This window comes from Bufo gargarizans, chromosome 3 (assembly GCF_014858855.1).
Source record: "Bufo gargarizans isolate SCDJY-AF-19 chromosome 3, ASM1485885v1, whole genome shotgun sequence".
NCBI lineage: Eukaryota > Metazoa > Chordata > Amphibia > Anura > Bufonidae > Bufo > Bufo gargarizans.
The window spans coordinates 51,946,402-51,966,337 of NC_058082.1; the positions used below are offsets into that span (position 1 = coordinate 51,946,402).

General features: G+C 46.0%; 1 protein-coding gene across 11 annotated transcripts in view; it reads left to right on the forward strand.

Moving 5' to 3' along the window:
• The window catches only part of NEK5 (NIMA related kinase 5), an 86,044-nt gene that overhangs the window by 22,094 nt on the left and 44,014 nt on the right, over positions 1-19,936 (forward strand). For all 11 annotated transcript variants that reach the window (XM_044283533.1, XM_044283536.1, XM_044283532.1 and 8 more), the window contains 6 exons: positions 4,776-4,872; positions 11,740-11,837; positions 13,285-13,368; positions 13,460-13,530; positions 18,176-18,262; positions 19,221-19,275. In XM_044283533.1, coding sequence (XP_044139468.1) covers positions 4,776-4,872; positions 11,740-11,837; positions 13,285-13,368; positions 13,460-13,530; positions 18,176-18,262; positions 19,221-19,275 — 492 coding nt within the window. The remainder of the gene's footprint in view (positions 1-4,775; positions 4,873-11,739; positions 11,838-13,284; positions 13,369-13,459; positions 13,531-18,175; positions 18,263-19,220; positions 19,276-19,936) is intronic.

Genomic DNA, 19,936 nt, shown 5'->3' on the forward strand with positions numbered 1-19,936 from the left:
ACTGCAGCCCTGGTTGCCATGGTTACTTAGCAATAGTACAACAGTAGAAGATTCATACTTACCTGCTTGCTGCTGCGATGTCTGTGAACGGCCGGGAGCTCCTCCTACTGGTAAGTGACAGTTCTTTAGCAATGCGCCGCACAGACCTTTCACTTACCAGTAGGAGGAGCTCCCGGCCGTTCACAGACATCGCAGCAGCAAGCAGGTAATTATGAATCTTCTACAATTGTACTATTGCTAAGTAACCATGGCAACCAGGGCTGCAGTAGCGTCCTGGTTGCCATGGTTACCGATCGGAGCCCCAGCGATTAAACTGGGACTCCGATCGGAACTCCGCTGCCACCAATGATGAGGGGGGGTATGGGAGACCGCACACTGCCACCAATGTTACTGCTATAGAGGTAGGGGGGGCGATGGTGGTTGGCACACTGTGCCACCAATGATTTAATACAATAGAGGGAGGGAGGGGGGGCGATGGTGGGCGCACACTGTGCCACCAACGATTTAATACAATAGAGGGAGGGAGGGGGGGGCGATGGTGGGCGCACACTGTGCCACCAACGATTTATTACAATAGAGGGAGGGAGGGGGGGGGCGATGGTGGGCGCACACTGTGCCACCAACGATATTCAAACTGGGGAGGGGGGGGGGCTGCCCCCTGCTGCCTGGCAGCCCTGATCTCTTACATGGGAATATGATAGTACAATTAACCCCTTTAGGTGCCGCACCTGAAGGGGTTAATTGTGCTATCATATCCCCCTGTAAGAGATCGAGTGCTGCCAGGCAGCAGGGGGCAGTCTTGTACAAAGTTTGTAGTGTATTCTAACCTGAAGCGTCCCCATCACCATGGGAACGCCTCTGTGTTAGAATATACTGTAGGATCTGAGGTGCAAGCAGTAGCTCATATCCGACAGTATATTCTAACATAGAGGCGTTCCCATTGTGATGGGGACGCTTCAAGTTAAAATATACCATCGGATTGGAGAAAACTCCCCATCACCATGGGAACGCCTCTATGTTGGAATATACTGTCGGATATGAGCTACTTCGTGAAACTCAGATCCGACAGTATATTCTAACACAGAGGCGTTCCCATGGTAATGGGGACGCTTCTAGTTAGAATACACTACAAACTTTGTACAAGACTGCCCCCTGCTGCCTGGCAGCACCCGATCTCTTACAGGGGGATATGATAGCACAATTAACCCCTTCAGGTGCGGCACCTAAAGGGGTTAATTGTACTATCATATTCCCCTGTAAGAGATCAGGGCTGCCAGGCAGCAGGGGGCAGACCCCCCCCCTCCCCAGTTTGAATATTGTTGGTGGCACAGTGTGCGCCCCCCATCGGCCCCCCCTTCCTCCCTCTAATGTTAGAAATCGTTGGTGGCACAGTGTGCGCCCACCATCGCCCCCCCCTCCCTCCCTCTATTGTAATAAATCGTTGGTGGCACAGTGTGCGCCCACCATCGGCCCCCCCTCCCTCTATAGCAGTAACAACATTGGTGGCAGTGTGCGGCCTCCCATTCCCCCCCCATCATTGGTGGCAGCGGAGTTCCGATCGGAGTCCCAGTTACTTAGCAATAGTACAATAGTAGAAGACTCATAGTTACCTGCTTGCTGCTGCGATGTCTGTGTCCGGCCGGGAGCTCCACCTACTGGTAAGTGAAAGGTCTGTGCGGCGCATTGCTAAAGAACTGTCACTTACCAGTAGGAGGAGCTCCCGGCCGTTCACAGACATCGCAGCAGCAAGCAGGTAAGTATGAATCTTCTACTGTTGTACTATTGCTAAGTAACCATGGCAACCAGGGCTGCAGTAGCTTCCTGGTTGCCATGGTTACCGATCGGAGCCCCAGCGATTAAACTGGGACTCCGATCGGAACTCCGCTGCCACCAATGATGGGGGGGGGGGAATGGGAGGCCGCACACTGCCACCAATGTTGTTACTGCTATAGAGGGAGGGGGGGCCGATGGTGGGCGCACACTGTGCCACCAACGATTTATTACAATAGAGGGAGGGAGGGGGGGCGATGGGGGGCGCACTCTGTGCCACCTACGATTTCTAACATTAGAGGGAGGAAGGGGGGGGCCCGATGGTGGGCACACACTGTGCCACCAACGATTTCTAACATTAGAGGGAGGAAGGGGGGGCCCGATGGGGGGCGCACACTGTGCCACCAACGATATTCAAACTGGGGAGGGGGGGGGGGGGTCTGCCCCCTGCTGCCTGGCAGCCCTGATCTCTTACAGGGGAATATGATAGTACAATTAACCCCTTTAGGTGCCGCACCTGAAGGGGTTAATTGTGCTATCATATCCCCCTGTAAGAGATCGGGTGCTGCCAGGCAGCAGGGGGCAGTCTTGTACAAAGTTTGTAGTGTATTCTAACTAGAAGCGTCCCCATCACCATGGGAACGCTTCTGTGTTAGAATATACTGTCGGATATGAGTTTTCACGAAGTGAAAACTTAGATCAGTAAAAGCTTTTATGCAGACGGATCTTCGGATCCGTCTGTATGAAAGCAACCTACGGCCACGGATCACGGACACGGATGCCAATCTTGTTTGCATCCGTGTTCTTTCACGGACCCATTGACTTGAATGGGTCCGTGAACCGTTGTCCGTCAAAAAAATAGGACAGGTCTTATTTTTTTGATGGACAGGATACACGGATCACGGCCTCGGCTGCAAAACGGTGCATTTTCCGATTTTTCCACGGACCCATTGAAAGTCAATGGGTCCGCGAAAAAAAACGGAAAACGGTCGTGTGCATGAGGCTTTAGGCCGGGTTCACACAGCACGTATTGGTTTTGAAATCTGCACTGGAATTCCACTGCAAAGTACAGTACAAAAAATTGCCAACTGTCCCGAATTTGCAGGGCAAATTTGAGCTGTCCCAGGACAAAATGAGCAAGGCTAACTCTAACACCACCTGTAAGTTGGCATTTTTGGGCGGGGTTTTGGATGCCCCGATTTTACCAACCAAAAGTTGGTAAAATCGGGGCAAGTATGCAGTACCAGGTATAAGAATGGATTCTTGACATGCTGCAGATTTAAAAAGCCCTAGAAAAGGGATCGGCAACCTTTGGCTTTCGAGCTGCTGTAAAACTACAACTCCCAGCATGCACACTTACTTGGCTGTTCTGGGAGTTGTAGTGAAAGGAGGATTCTGGGAGTTGTAGTTTGACAGTAGATGTAGTGCCGGAGGTTGCTGATCCCTACGCTAGTTGGGGGTGTATTCACATGGGCTGGTAGTGTGGCACGTGGTCAAAACACACATGGCAAAACCATACACATTTCACCGCAAATAGGCATGGTTTTGTGATGGGGTTTTCACTTTAAAATGCGGTGACTTTGGGCACAGAAAATGCACCTTATGGAACTGGTCATTTTGCAAATGTCTAATGTATACGGTGAGGCCTTTTGGGGTAAATTCACACTTGATAGATTTGTTGTAGCAGTTTCTGCAACTGGCCCATTCATCTGAAATTCATGTGTTTTCTGCCATTCAAAAGAAAAGAGCCAGTTTTCCGTTGCATAAATTTCTACTGTAAACCGGCCACAAGTGAACATATCCCTAAAGAGGTTTATTCCACAAATAAAAAAACTGCATAATACACATCGTTATTTTAGCTATATTAGTGCAATAAATGGTGCTCTCCACCTTTTCAGGTTTTTTCTCTCTTTCTTAGGGATCATTCACACGACCGTTTGTACGAGTCCACATTGTTCCGCAATTTTGTGGAACAGGTGTGGACCCATTCATTTCAACGAGGCTGCACGCGGCCCCGCAAAAAGGATTGTCGGTAATTGCATTTCTATCATAGTACTGGCCATGTGCGGTCCGCAAAATGCACAACGCACACGAGCCGGTATCTGTGTTTTGTGGATCCACAATTTGCGGACCGCAAAACACGTACTGCCATCTGAATGAGCCCTTACTCACATTATCTGCAGGACTTTTCCCTTCCCTTTCTGTGGGTGGGCAGCAGCTCGTCACATGTGACAGCATGGGATAACCCCAAGGAAGCTCCAGCTTCAGAGCCCTGAGAGATCAGAAGGAAATTTGAAGTTGTTATTGGTAGCAGTTCCACCACCAGAATTTAGGGTTCCATTTATAGCAGCCTATATTCTGTTAGAAGATTTCTAGCTGGTGTATGGAGGAACCAGTGGTGCGGTCATTTTATCACGTTTACTACGTTACTGTTCAGTCTAAGGGTTATTTTCAGAAGTGAAAAGTTTCATTTTACATTTTGCTTAGGTTACTTTCACATATGCGTTTTTGCCTGATCTGGCAGGGACCAGCAAAAACGCTTCCGTTACTGATAATACAACCGGTTGCATCCGTTATGAACGAATCCGGTTGTATTATCTTTAGAATAGCCAAGACGGATCCGGCACTAAACCCATTGTAAGTCAATGGGAGCTGGATCAGTTTTCTATTGTGTCCGAGAAAACAGATCCGGCACCATTGACTTGCATTGTGTGTCATCCGTTTTGGTCCGCATTCCATGCCGGACAGAAAAACGCTGCTTGCTGCGTTTTTCTGTCCATTATGGGAACGCAACCAAATGGAACGGAATGCATTCTGGTGCATTCTGTTCAGTTTTGTCTCCATTGACAATGAAAGGGGACAACATGGAAGTGTTTTTCTCCGGTATTGAGATCCTATGACGGATCTCAATACCGGAAAAGAAAAACGCAGATGTGAAAAGTACAGAACAATTTCAGAACAGATTATGTGAAAATGACTGACATCTGTTCTCTTGTCTTCTGCAGATGGCCAGGAAGGAGAAAGAGGCGTCCCACAAGGAGGTTACCCTCCTGGCTAAGATGAATCACCCAAATATTGTAAAATTTTTCGCATCAGTAGAAGGTTTGTTAATCATTTGCAAGGGGTCAACGAGCCAAGAACTCTACACAGATATAACCAGAACTGGCTATCCTCCAAAAGCACTTTACATTTAGGAGGAATAAAGCTGCTCTGACGGCTTGGTCTTTACTTTCCTAACAGCTCATCAACACTCATTTAAGCCAAGTTATGATCAAACTGATAAGACTTTAGCTTCTTACATGAGTGTTTACGAGCTGTCAGGGAACTAAAAATAAGGGACAGGGGCGGACTGGGAACTTAAAGTGGCCCTGGAAAAAAAAATCTAAAAGTGGTCCCATATTGTATGTAGGCAGCAACACCATAGTGCAGCACAAACTACCACTAGTACAGTGCAGAACAATATACTGCCACCCCTGCCACAGTATTCAACTGTATCATCGTCCTAAGGATCATGATACAGTTGAATAGAGGAGGGCACTTACAGCCGCTGGCCAGGTGCATGAGTACCCGATGCTTCTAGCATTTAGGCTACTTACTTTCACACCAGCGTGTTTGCTGGATCTGGCAGGGTCCACCAAAAACGCTTTCGTTACTGACAATACAACCGTCTTCATCCGTTATGAACGGATCCGGTGGTATTATCTGTAACATAGCCAAGACAGATCCGTCATGAACTCCAATGAAAGTCAATGGGGGACGGATCTGTTTTCTATTGTGTCAGAGTTAAACGGATCCGTCCCCGTTGACCGTTTTTCCCAGGACGGAAAGCAAAATACAACATGTTGCGGTTTGCTCTCTGGTCTGGGAACACAACTAAACGGAACGGAATGCATTTTGGAGCACTCCGTTCTGTTCAGTTTTGTCCCCGTTGACAATGAATGTGGACACAATGGAAGCGTTTTTTTTCCGGTATTGAGCCCCTATGACAGAACTCAATACCGGAAAACTTTAATGCTATTGTGAAAGTAACCTAATTAATGCTGAGAGCATCAAATCTTTATGTACCCGGACGGTGGCTGTGAGGAGGGCTCGGGACGGTGGCTGTGAGGAGGGCTCGGTCGGCCCCAGGCAGAGCAGCTCTCTGAAGGGTTTCACAAAGGAGAAGTGACAGACTGTAGATGCAGTGGCAATGAAAGCTGTAGAAGACAAACAGTTGAATTTTTAAAATAAATACCAACTGGAAAAATGGTTTTTAGCCCAAGATAAGTAGAATGCAGTAATAAACAAAATGTCCCCTAAAGCTACCCATAGCCTTTAACTGTGCCCATTAAAAACAATGATTGTGTGTAATATATGCCTTTTATTTTTATCTGCTCTCTGGCTAAATTAGGACTGTCCTTGTTGGGGAACCCCTCTCTACTTTGTTATGCTCCATTGACCATATCAAAGGGAATTCAAATGAGAGTTGGAGAACTATTTTAAAGCATTAGTGTTAGTACATATATATATTATTTAAAGGGAACCTGCCACCGTGAATTACAACCTAAGCTACAGGCAGCATGTTATAGAGCAGGAGGAGCTGAGCAGACTGATACATGGTTTTATGGCAAAAGATTCAGCATAACTTGTAATGTATCTGTTGAAATTCCTGCTCATTCTGGGCTTTGAAGTCAAGAAGACTGTCCTTTCAGTGATCAGCTATCTCTGGAGTCCAGGGACGGTCCTTTCAGTGATCAGCTATCTCTGGAGTCCAGGGACGGTCCTTTCAGTGAATGACGGCCATCTCTGGAGTCCAGGGACGGTCCTATCAGTGAATGACAGTCATCTCTGGAGTCCAGAGACGGTCCTATCAGTGAATGACAGCCATCTCTGGAGTCCAGGGACGGTCCTATCAGTGAATGACGGCCATCTCTGGAGTCCAGGGACGGTCCTTTCAGTGATCAGCTATCTCTGGAGTCCAGGGACGGTCCTTTCAGTGATCAGCTATCTCTGGAGTCCAGGGACGGTCCTATCAGTGAATGGCAGCCATCTCTGGAGTCCAGGGACAGTCCTATCAGTGAATGACGGCCATCTCTGGAGTCCAGGGACGGTCCTATCAGTGAATGACAGCCATCTCTGGAGTCCAGGGACGGTCCTATCAGTGAATGGCAGCCATCTCTGGAGTCCAGAGACGGTCCTATCAGTGAATGGTAGCCATCTCTGGAGTCCAGGGACGGTCCTATCAGTGAATGAAAGCCATCTCTGGAGTCCAGGGACGGTCCTTTCAGTGATCAGCTATCTCTGGAGTCCAGGGACGGTCCTATCAGTGAATGGCAGCCATCTCTGGAGTCCAGGGACAGTCCTATCAGTGAATGACGGCCATCTCTGGAGTCCAGGGACGGTCCTATCAGTGAATGACAGCCATCTCTAGAGTCCAGGGACGGTCCTATCAGTGAATGACAGCTATCTCTGGAGTCCAGGGACGGTCCTATCAGTGAATGACAGCCATCTCTGGAGTCCAGGGACGGTCCTATCAGTGAATGACAGCCATCTCTGGAGTCCAGGGACGGTCCTATGAGTGATTGACAGCTTTCCCTCTATGACTGTATACACAGATAGCTGTCAATCACTGATAGGACCGTCTCCTGGACTTGAAAGCTCAGAATGAGCAGGAATGTATAAAATACAAGTTATACTGAATCTTCTCCCACAAATGTATATATCAATCTGCTCTATAGCATGATGTCTGCAGCTCAGACACAGGGTTCAGTGTGACAGGTTCCTTCTAGAGGAACCCAGTTCTATTATGCAATTAACTGTAACTAGAAGAGAGATCAGACATGTTGAGATTTTGGGAAAACCTGAAATTCAGGTGTGACTGCAGTTATTCCCACCACTTTACTCACATAGGTTCCTGGAAGCTATGATATAAGGATCTGTTTGTGGGATTCTCATGTTGTAGAGCTGCTCCAGGGTCTGCCTGTGCCATGGAGGGAGTGCTGTGATCCCTTTTCAAACAATGTAACAGGATTTGTTTTATAAAAAGTATCAGAATAGTCACTGCCTGATACAAGAAAATAAAATAAAAAGTGTTCATGTGTAAATGCACATAAACATTGGGCTTCATGTCCTCATTGCTTCTTGATCAGGCTTGGAGATCAGTACACAACACCTACGACTTTCTATCTTACGGGTATTGCACAATATGTGTTATTCATGCTGCCTAAGTTATGTATGCCCGGTTCAGTGTGTCCTGTCTGTAGCACGGTCAGCAGCCATCCTGGGTGACCTATTTGTGATGTTTCTCTAAATGGTTTATAGGGACAGGACATGATGTCTTAGCTATCCGACTTGCATAAGAGAAAGCAGATGGCGCTGGCTACTGGTATCAGGTGAACTAATTCTGTTCTGTGTTCATCTGCTACATGTGTACCCTCTATTACAGGTTACACTGTGCTCACGGGCTGCCATTAAAGGGCTCGGCCACTATCTATTCCTAGCTGCACATGTGCTGGGAAGGGCACATACATGCAGCTACTAATAGGCTAACAAAGGGGTTGTCATATATTTTGATATTATCAGAAGGACCTGGCTTCTATTTAATTTAATGTTTCTGTGTGTCATTAAAAGATATTGACAGTACCCACTATAACAGTGACATCTACAGTACCTCGACCCTTTAACAGTGACCTCCACAGCGGCCTTCCCCCTTAACAGTAACATCCACAGCCCCCTCCCCTTTAACAGTGACCTCCACAGCGGCCTTCCCCCTTAACAGTAACATCCACAGAGCCCTCCCCTTTAACAGTGACCTCCACAGCGGTCGACCCTTTATTAGCGACTTCCAAAGTACCCCGTCTCATTAACATCGATTTCCACAATAACCCGCCCCCTTAGCAATGTCCTCTAGAGAGCTCTGTTCCCTTAAAATGTGACCTCCACAACACCCCGCCCCCTTAACAGTGACCTCTACAGCACCCCGCCCCTTACAACTGACCTCCACAGCACCCGCCCCCTTATCAGTGACCTCTAGAGCAGCATGCCCCTTTAACAGTGACCTCAACAGCATTCCGCCCCCTTAACAGTGACCTTCACAGCAACCTGCCCCTTTAACAGTGACCTCCTCCACAGCAGCCGCTCCTTTTTTAGTGACCTCCACAATACCATATCTCCTTAACAGTAATTTCCACAACACCCCGTCCCCTAAACAGTGGCTTCTACAGCAATCTGCCCCTTAACACTGACCTCCATACCGCACCGTCCCCTTAACTGTGCCCTCCACAGCAGCCTGGTGGCCAGAGGTCTGGTTTTAGGTGGGACATTCCAGCTTTCAGACTCCCTGTCTTCCGTCCGGCGCATGGCCTGGACAGACACAGGAATGTTCTTTAGAACAGCTCACTCTCAGACAGCAGCACCGTGCTGTCTGAGCATGAGCTGCAGGGATAAAGTCACCCTCCCTCACACCCTTAAGGCTGACAGGGACCTGGGGGCAGGGTTTTTAAGTTCATCTTTTGATGGTGGCCTGAATGGCCACCCTACCTGCCCCTGAACTGTGGCCTCCTCAGCACTCCGCTCCTTTAACAGTGTCATTCACAGCTCCCTGCCCCTTTAAAGCTGACCTACAGTAGTGAAGAAAAATGGCTGGGTTGTAATGGAAACCTGGTGTAAAACTGTGTGTATGTGGAGACTAAGGGCCTGCAAGATTCTATTGGCTGATAAAGGTCATGTGACCAGGTTTCTATTGGCTAATGCATTTTTGGGGACTATCTCACGCAGGGATGTCCTTTTAAACAGCTCACTCTTAGACAGCAGCACTGTGCTGTCTGAGAATGAGCTGTAAAGAGAAAGTCCCCATCCCTCCCACCCCTGCAGATGACAGAAGTAGATTTTAACCCAAATTTTTTCAACCCCTGTCGGTTGCGGAGTGGGAGGGGGCATGGCTTAGTGCAACCTGCTGACCTGCAGCATTGAAGAAAAATGGCTGGTTTGTTATGAAAACCTAGAGTAAAACTGTGTGTATGTGGAGACTAAGGGCCTGCAAGATTCTATTGACTGATAAAGCTCATGTGACCAGGCTTCTATTGGCTAATGCATTTTTTGGGGACTATCTCACGCAGGAATGTCCTTTTGAACAGCTCACTCTCAGACAGCAGCACTGTGCTGTCTGAGCTGCAGGGAGAAAAAGTCAGCCTCCCTCCCACCCCTGCAGCTGACACAAGTTGATTTTTACCCTCAATCCCTGTCGGCTGCGGAGTGGGGGGGGGCGTGGCTTAGTGGGACCTGCAGCATTGAAGAAAAATGGCTGGGTTGTTATGAAAACCTGGATAAAAACTGTGTGTATTTGGAGACTAATAGCCTACGAGCTTCTATTGGCTGATAAGGGACATGTAACCGTGTGTATGGCAGTTGGGATATGAAGAGAAAGACCTGCAGGCTTCTATTGGCTATTGTAGGTCATGGGAATATCTCAGGAACGGTACATCCTAGAGAGCGGAGACTCGGTCTAAAACCTTCCCGGACACCTGATGTACCTGTGTGCCAAATTTCGTTATTGTAAATGCGACGGTGTGGATTCATTTAGCGGACATATATACACACACACATACACTCAGCTTTATATATTAGATAAATGGCCTATCCTCAGGAGAGGTGATCAGTATCTGACTGGTGGGGCTGTGTCTCAGAGGACCCATGCTGATAAGCTGTTTAAAGAGGCTACAGTACTCTCATGAGCTTTGTGGCCTCTTCACAGCTTGCCAAGCACAGCGCCACACATAGTATAGCTGCTGTACTTGGTATTGCAGCACAGGCTTATTAATTGAATTGGAATAAAGCTGCACTTAGGCCATGTGACCAATGTACATGAAGTCACTGGCCTCGGAGGAGGCCATGGAGCTCAGTGAGCTCTGTGGCCTCTTCAATCAGCTAATCAATGCGGTGCCAGGAGTCAGACCCCCAGGATCAGATATTGATGACCTATTCTGAAGAAATGCCATCAAGAATCAAATCTTGCAAACCCCTTTAAAACCAGTCCAAAAATGGCTGTTGATGGAGGCTCCTGTCCACCCTCCTTCCCAAAGGTGCGCAACCCCTTTAAAGAGGACCTGTCAGGTCAGAAAGTAGTGACGCTATTTCTTTCCCCGGTTCTAGCAAATCAGACTGGGGACTGAAACCTCTGGGGGCTATTCCCTCTATAACTGGGACTACTATGTTAGCCCCAGTCACAGGAGTAATTAGCAATAAAAAAGTTATTATACCTCCAAAATGTCTTTTATGATCTTATGGGGAAGGAAGGGGGTGGGGGGGATGGTTGCAGCTAGCGATGAGCGAATCGACTTCGGATAAAACATAAAAAACATTTCCCGAACTCTGGTTTGGTTTCAAGGTACCACTTGGAACCGAACCCGAGTTCGGGAAATGTTTTTTTACAGTACAAATTATTTTATGAAGTTATTAACCGAAGTCTCGTGAGACTTCGCGAAGCAATAACTTTGGCTCCTGTTCCGTACAGTATTGGAACGAAGTTTTATGCGAATCGATGTCGGATGTTTCATTCGAAGTTGATTCGCTCATCCCTAGTTGCAGCCAACAAGGAAAATAAATAAATAAATACTAAATGCCTGCCACCATTGCTCTACACTGCAGCTTCTAGCCCCATCCTGGCAACCATAAACTACAGAATATACCCTCTATATCAAAATGACCATACGGAATGGAAAGGGGACATAATTTTAAAAAGTTTTGTACTTGTGCTTTGTGCTATTAATAGAATATAATAAATATAATACATATAAACAAAAAAAGTTAAAGAAGAGCCCATGTTAAGAAAGCCCATATCCTGTATAAATAAGTCAAGTGCTAAAATAAATAAATAAAGGAAAATGTGGATCAAGACTGGCCTGGTCCTAGACGGATTAACATATATGGACTGGTTCATTATCTGTGCTGTAATTCTCTGTTGCATAACCCCACATGTAATTTTAATTTCAGAGAATAATAATCTGTACATTGTGATGGAGTACTGTGATGGAGGAGACCTGATGAAGAGGATTGACCAGCAGAGGGGTGTTCTGTTTAATGAAGACCAGGTAGACAATCAGCACACATTCATTGGGGGTCATTTACTAACGACACTGCCTGTGTAACAATATTTTGTTGTCCGGGCATTTTTATACCATCCCCGGCAAATTCACTAACATTTATGCCTGTTACTCATAAATGATGTCGGAAATCTACTCCAGTTGGCGGCTGGAGTAGATTTCACTCCGGGTGCACGGACCAGTGGAGGTTGCACCTCACTATAAATTTGGTGCAGGGTGAATAAAAGACTGTCATTTAATAGATGACCCCCAGTGTGTTCCAGATAATGACCCCCATTGTAGATGGTATTTGGTAAGGTACGACTGCTCGTTTGTGGTTGAGCCAGAGGCACCGCCTGGTTTACTGCTAATTATTGCCCTACACCATTAGGTCCGGATGCGTTCAGTGAAACTCAGACCATTTTGCAAGCAAGTTCAGTCAGTTTTGTCAGCGATTACGTTCAGTTTTTTCTGCACGGGTGCAATGCGTTTTGATGCAGTTTTCACGCGCGTGATAAAAGACTGAAGGTTTACAAACAACATGATCTAGCAAAACGTAAAAAACGTATCGCATCCGGACTGCACCTAGATTACATCCGGATGCAATGCGTTTTTCACTGAAGCCGCATTCACTTCTATGGGGCCAGGGCTGCGTGAAAAATGCAGAATATAGAACATGCTGCGATTCTCTCGCAACGCAGAACTGATGCGGCCAGTAACAGTATTGTACATAATAAAAATAATAAAAAAAACACATACTTACCTCCATGTCAGTGATGTGATGCAGGCCTCTTCTGGCCTGTGTCCCACGCTGTATGGCTCAGGCGGCGCGATGACGTCATCGCGCCGCCTGCGCCGGCCTCTGATAGGCTGCAGGCACTAGGCCGGCAGCCTATCAGAGGAAGGGAAAAGGACACGCCTCTCCCTCCCCTACCGCAGCACAGGCAGGCATCTGTATCGCTGTCCTGAGGACGGCGATACAGATGACTGGAGATGAGCGCTTCCACAATGGGAGCGCTCATCTCACTGTGCCCAGCCGCCGCCGCCAGCTCGGCGTGACGCACACACAGCAGATTTTCATATTGATAGTCCATGACTGCACAACTGTTAATACTGCAGCTTAAGTAAATATAATGCAATGCAATCTGTTTATTTAAGCCTTTACTAACCTGGACTCCTAAATACTCATTATAGCTAAACTCTTAGCACACTGATAACAATATGGCTTAAACAAGTGTTTATAAGGTCAGGAGACCAGAGATAAAGCTTCACATGAGCCGTCAGCTGACGGGACTGAGAAGTGATATTCTGCAGACTGATTTTAAACTCCTGTATCCCAAAAATGGCTGAAAATTCTTAATGAAGACCAATTGCAAAATGAGTGAAATGCAATCAAAAGGTAACCTGTATAAGATAACTGTGTATAAATGTATATACTTAACTTCTGTCATTACAGATCCTTAACTGGTTTGTGCAGATTTCTCTGGGTCTGAAACACATCCATGACCGCAAAGTCCTCCATCGTGACATTAAAGCACAGGTATAAGCCATATGATTATACAGTAGCGGTAAGTGTGAGCGCTAATCTTCCTGATGCAGCCATGTCATGCTCGTTTCACTCTACCTTGCAGAACATCTTTCTGGCTAATAATGGAACATTGCCCAAGCTGGGAGACTTTGGTATAGCAAGGATGCTGAACAAGTAAGTGGATCATGTAGGCTCATTGTACAGTTTATCAGTATCCTAAATGAGAACCCATCAGTTCTCTAGTATATATTCATATTCCTGATCAAATAACAATTGTGGAGCATCAGTTCCTCTGTTAATCCTCCTAGAAATATATGATTAAATTGACAGCTGGATGTTACCAGTTGGGGGCGTGTCCCTACACAGTCTGTCAGTGTGAAATCTGTGCTGACAGTGCCAGATTGTGTAGGGACACTCCCCTTTGACAAAGACAATGGTAACGCCCATAAAAAAAAGAATAATAATAATTTAATGAATTAATTTATAATATTTCAGGAGAATAAAAAAGTACTCCAGCACAGTCCAGAATTATGGCAAAATGCTCCAGAATTGTTAAATTATGGGGGATACAGTTATTTACTAAAACAGACACATCAAGAGAACTGACAGGTCCTCTTTAGGCAGTATGTCCACCTGTGAAACCAACTGTATTTTTGCCTGAAGACATCGGAAAAAAACAAAAAACTTAAATCTAAAGAACGTTCCCACCGTTTTGTGTATACAGCTCCCATGCTGACCTTCATAGTTAGTCTAGGAAAGCATCACAGCACTCCAGATGTTATAAATAATCTCCCATGGCAATGTTACAACCCTGTTCTGGGTGTTTCTTAAAGGGGTAACTTGTCTCCCTTCAGTAAGTTGCATTTATCATGTGGAGAAAGTTAATACAAGCCACTTACTAATGTATTGTTATTATCCATATTGTCTCCTTTGCTGGCTGGATTAATTTTTCTATCAGATTATGGACTGATCGTTTTCATGGTTACAGACCACCCTACAATCCATCAGCGGTGGTCGTGCTTGCACACTACAGGAAAAAGTGCAGGCTTCTCTGGTGATTGGGACCATGGGAGCGCACATAGGCAGGTACTTTTTCCTATAGTGTACAAGCACGACCACCACTGATGGAAACGAGCTGTCTATAATGTGATGGAAAAATAAATCCAGCCAGAAAAGGAGACCATATGGATAATCACAATACATCAGTAAGTGGCTTGTATTAACTTTCTCTATATGATAAATGCCACTTACTGAAGTGAGACAACCTTTAAAAGGGTTGTCCCTTGAGTAATGTAAAAAATGAAAATCATACAACATATACGGTAGTACATGACATTCGTTTTCTACAGGCCTCCTACCCAGTTAAGCCAATACTCTGCTCTGCAGTGATGAGGGACAATCGCCCCGAAACAGCTGTCTGCAGATGAGGTGCTGGCTTATTTAATATCCAAGTCATGTCTCAAGGCTTATTTTAAGAGCTGAACGTTGACTTATAGGACAGCTGCCTTACATCTGGTGGCATTAGAGGCAGAGCTTGTTAAGAGCTCATTTGCATTTCTTCCCTCCCAGAATTCCAGAGGAGCATGTATGGCCTAAAAGTCTCCTCACACTGATTAAGGTGCTCTCTTCCTAAGGAGAGTTAGTTCCCCCTTATTCGTTTTCTAACAAATGTAGAACCAGCCCTGCACCTCACATGGATCCAGAGATCTCCTCATTCATTGCTGCAATGGCTCTGCTAGATGTATTTCCAGCTGGCAGCTCTGAGGCCCGGACATGCACTTTCTTAGGAGGCGTGCCCTTTCTGTTGCAGCTGGTGTCAGTTGAAGGATGGAACTGAACATGTATGTCAACCTCAGTGAGCTGGACAACTAGATTTTTGTACTTACCGTAAAATCTGTTTCTCTTCCGTTCATTGGGGGACATAGACCTGACCATAGTATAGCTGTTGCCGCTAGGAGGCGGACACTAAGCGCACAGTGTGTAAGCTCCTCCCCCTCATCTATACCTTCCTACAGGGACTAAGCTAAATCAGTTAGTGCAAAAGCAGTAGGAGAAGCAAGACAAAAAGAAAATCATACTATGTACAAACCCAGAACCACACAGGTCCGAAAAGGCCCCTAAACAAAGAAATGGGTGGGAGCTGTGTCCCCCAATGAACGGAAGAGAAACAGATTTTACGGTAAGTACAAAAATCTAGTTTTCTCATCCATATCATTGGGGTACACAGACTTGACCATGGGACGTTACAGAGCAGTACCCAAGGGTGGGCATAACAAGCAACCCTCCCGTCAATCAGAGAACCGCCGTCTGCAAAACTCTACGCCCCAGAGATGCGTCAGTGGAATCAAAGGTGTCTTCTGCCCCCCGGGCTTCAGCCGGGTCACCACCTTCGGTGTGCAGCCCCTTGGGGAGGGACGCTACACCGGAACAGAGGGGACTTGCGGTGGACGGCTGTGGTGACCTGAACGCTGGCGGGAAACAGAGGTTTTACCGGGACCTCTGGTCCTCCTTTGGTTCTGGAGAACGGGAAGGAGCAGGGGGTTTGGGGGACCCCCTGGTTTCCCGCCTCCTGGGTGGGAGTGCAGGCAGTTTTAAGGACTGCCTGAAACTCCCACTAGAAAAAAAGGGAAAACAAAAAACCAGCAGACCTGCGACGCAGGGAGGTCTGCCTCCTACAGACACTAAGCTAAAACGGATTTAGCTTAGTCCCTGTAGGAAGTGTAAAGCTGGAGAGGAAGGAGCTTACACTTTGTGCGCTTAGTGTCTGCCTCCTAGCAGCAACAGCTATATCCATGGTCAAGCCTGTGTCCCCCAATGATATGGATGAGAAAGAGAATTTAGAAAAAAGGCAAACAGCAGATGGCGGCGGCGCCATAAAGATAGATTTCAGTGAATAACTAAAATATAATAATTTTCTTAATTACATGCAATTACAAAAGTATTCAAATCAAGGTGCTGGCTTAAAAAATATAAAATATATTTTGTGGGACAACCCCTTTGAGGCCTGAGAAAGACCCAGAACAAGGTTATAACTTTGCCATGCCATTGTTTCATGTGAAGAAACATGGGAGATTATTCATAACATCTGGATGCAGCGATCCTTTCCTAAAGTATTATATCAGTCTAGTGAACTGGCACTTTACATTGCTGTGCATACGTGTGTGCTGTCGTTGGACCCTTACGGTATTTTGCTGCAGACTTTCCTATTTGACCTCCATGGTTACAGAGTAATATAAAACCCTGGGTAGACATGTCCTTCGGTCTGCCCCCTAATGCTTGAGAACCACTCAGTTGTAGCCTAAGGCAAGGGCTGCACGGCGACACCTGTTGTGGTCAGGATCGCTGAGTAGGGGTGATCCCATAGAAATGAATGGGATCGCCGTGGCAATCGCAACAAAACCAACACGGCTGGATTTCTAGCGACTGCTGCGATGATCCCATTCATTTATATTGGATCACAGCTACTCAGCGATCCTGGCCGCGACAGGTGTCGCTGTGTAGCCCTTGCCTTTATGATTTTTTAATGCTTTTATATAGATATTTTATTTGGTTCCCAACAATGTATTTCACGTTCATATCACTTAAAGGGATTGTCTCTCTTCAGCAAATAGCATTTATTATGTAGAGGAAGTTAATACAAGGCACTTACTAATGTATTGTGATTGTCCATATTGCCTCCTTTGCTGGCTGGATTAATTTTTCCATCACATTATACACTGCTTGTTTCCCTGCAATCCAGCATTGGTGGTCGTACTTGAACACTATAGGAAAAAGCACTTGTCTATGTGCACTCCCGATGGTTTGCAGTGTGGTCATAACTATGGAAACGAGCAGTGCATAATGTGATGAAAAAATAAATGGAAGCAATATGGTCAATCACAATACATTAGTAAGTGCCTTGTATTAACTTCCTCTACATGATAAATGCTATTTGCTGAAGTGAGAGAACTCCTTTAATAGAAAACTAAGCTATTATACAGCCACTAAGTGCTTATAGTGGTTATCCCACAACTATAAATCTGAAAATCAGACATCGTATAGCACATGACAATCTCTTTCTTACAAAGTTAGAACCAGGCCTGTATCTCACATGGATCCAGAGATCTCCTCATTCATTGCTCCAATTGTTGAGACTTATTTCAGGCTGGCAGCTCAGAGGGTGTGTCCTTTCTCAGGGGGTGTGTTCTGTAAATGTCACATCTTCTAACAGAAGATATGGCTGGTGACAGTTGAAGATTTAAACTGAGCATGTGCGACCACCTCAGTGAGCTGGACAAGAAATAAGGAAAAAAACAAACAGCAGGTGGCGCTATACAGATACATTTTAATGAAGAACTCACTGGCTATGCTGAATTTTAAATTACATGCAATTGCAAAAGTAGATCCAGATGCTGGTTTGAAAAAAATGTCCAGGGCCCTGATATACAAAGTGTAGTGCCAGGTTAGTGCAGCTCAGCTCCCATTTACAAGGGATAGGTCAGGAGCCTGAAAAACCCCATTAATCTCTAGGCCTGAAAACTTTTCATTATTTTACCAGCTCATGGCTGGTAGTATTGGAGATGTTTCTTCAGTTAATTTGCATTCATGGGAAAGTTATAGATCTTCATATCAGTAGTTTATGTTCTCAGTAGGAGGTAACCCAGAATGCCGGATACCATCAGTGCCCGACTTGAGCGTTCTTTCTTTTGATACCAAGGATTGCTGTATATTTAGCGGATTAAGAGATAAAATGACCCTACAGTACTATTTATTGTCCCAAAATTGAGGCCATTGCTTTGTGGAATTGATCCTATTTTTTTTCTGCTGTTTCCAACACAAGCACAATGGAGCTGGCACGGACATGTGTAGGGACTCCATACTATCTCTCTCCAGAAATCTGCGAAAACCGCCCCTATAACAACAAAACGTGAGTTACCCTTTAGAAGACTGGGGGGAGGGGGGGATTCCCTGAACTCACAAACTTAGGGGTTGTCTGGGTTCAGAGCATCGGAGCATTTCATGGCTTGTTTGTTTACCTCAGCACACTGCTAGGTGGAGGCTTCCGCCCAGCAGTGTATCCAGTGACATCACCGCCTCTCATGGGCGGGCTTTAGCGCTGCCCCAGCCGTTTTACAGGCTAGGACAGCGTTAAAGCCCGCCCATCAATGCCAGTTACTTCACAGGGCTCACTGCTGGGCAGAAGCCTCCACCTAGCAGTCCCCATGGAGAGCCCGGGACGTCGCCAGATCTCCTTAAAATGCCTTTGCCCTGCGTGATTCAGTGCAGGGAAAAGAAGGGGACCGGAGCATGAAATGATCCGATGCTCATATCACAGGGGCTGCCGAGGTGAAAATGGGGATATAACCCCTTTTAAGCAAAAAATGGAGACCAGGGGAGATTTATCAAAACTGGAGCTAAGGGTAACTGATTTAGCAGCCAATCAGATTCCACCTTTTATTTTTCAGAGCTGCTTTGGAAAATGAAAGGATTAATCCGATTGGTTGCTAGGGACCACTAAGTCAGTTTTCCTTGGCACTAGTTGTGATAAATCTTCCCCAATGCCTGGTGCCAAATTTATGAAGTATTTGTGACACTTTTGAGCAGATTTATCAAAACTGTCTAAAAGAAAGATGGTCTTGGCTTACCAAGACAACCAATCACAGATCAGCTTTCATTTCACCAGAGGAGTTTTAGAAATAAAAGTTGAGCTCTGATTGGTTGCTATGGGCAACAAAGACAGTACAGTTTTGATAACTATGCCCCCTGGTGTTGAAAAGTGTCAAGAAAGGGATGCAGCTAAAGGGACTGTAAATTGGATGCGCCATAAACATATGTCCCAAGTAGCATCTAAATGAAACACTGCTCTCTTCTGTTCTTTGTTTTAGGGATATCTGGTCTCTCGGATGTGTGCTGTATGAACTTTGTACCCTCAAACATCCAGTGAGTAATACGTTTTTACTGTGCAAACATCGCACTGAGCACATGCAAAATAAAAAATACATAAAAGGGAGGATATAAATCTTATCATGCAAAAAAACTTTATTTTCAATCATTTGTTTCACTTTAAAGAGCATCTGTCCCCATGGTCAACCCTATTAAACCAGGTATACTGCTGGGTAGAGTTCATCATAAAATGAGCCTTCTTTCTTGGCAATCGATATTGCCAATATTCTTAATTTTAGCTATATGTAAATGAGGTTCTTGGAGCACTGAGGGGCTGGCCTAGCCCCTGGAAGTACGCTTCACCTCTGCCTCTCTCTCTCTCTGTCGCCACCTCTCCTCCCAGTGAAACTGACAGGGCCAGGCATCTTTACTGCTCTTGTTTGGCCCTGATATCTCACGCATGCGCATATAGATCTCATGCAGTTGTTTCCAGCCTGAGATCTTCACTGCAGATAATATTGTTTTTGCCGATGCCTGCGCAAAATTTTAGTGCCAGTTAACTGAGCAGTGATGGCGCCTGGCCCTGTCATTGTCACTGGAAGAGGCAGTGGCAATGAGGAGGGGCGGAGGTAAAGCTGTGCTCCTACTGGGTAGGCCAGAACCTCAGTGCTCTGAGCACTTCAATTACATATAGCTAAAAGTGAGAATTTTTCTGTAA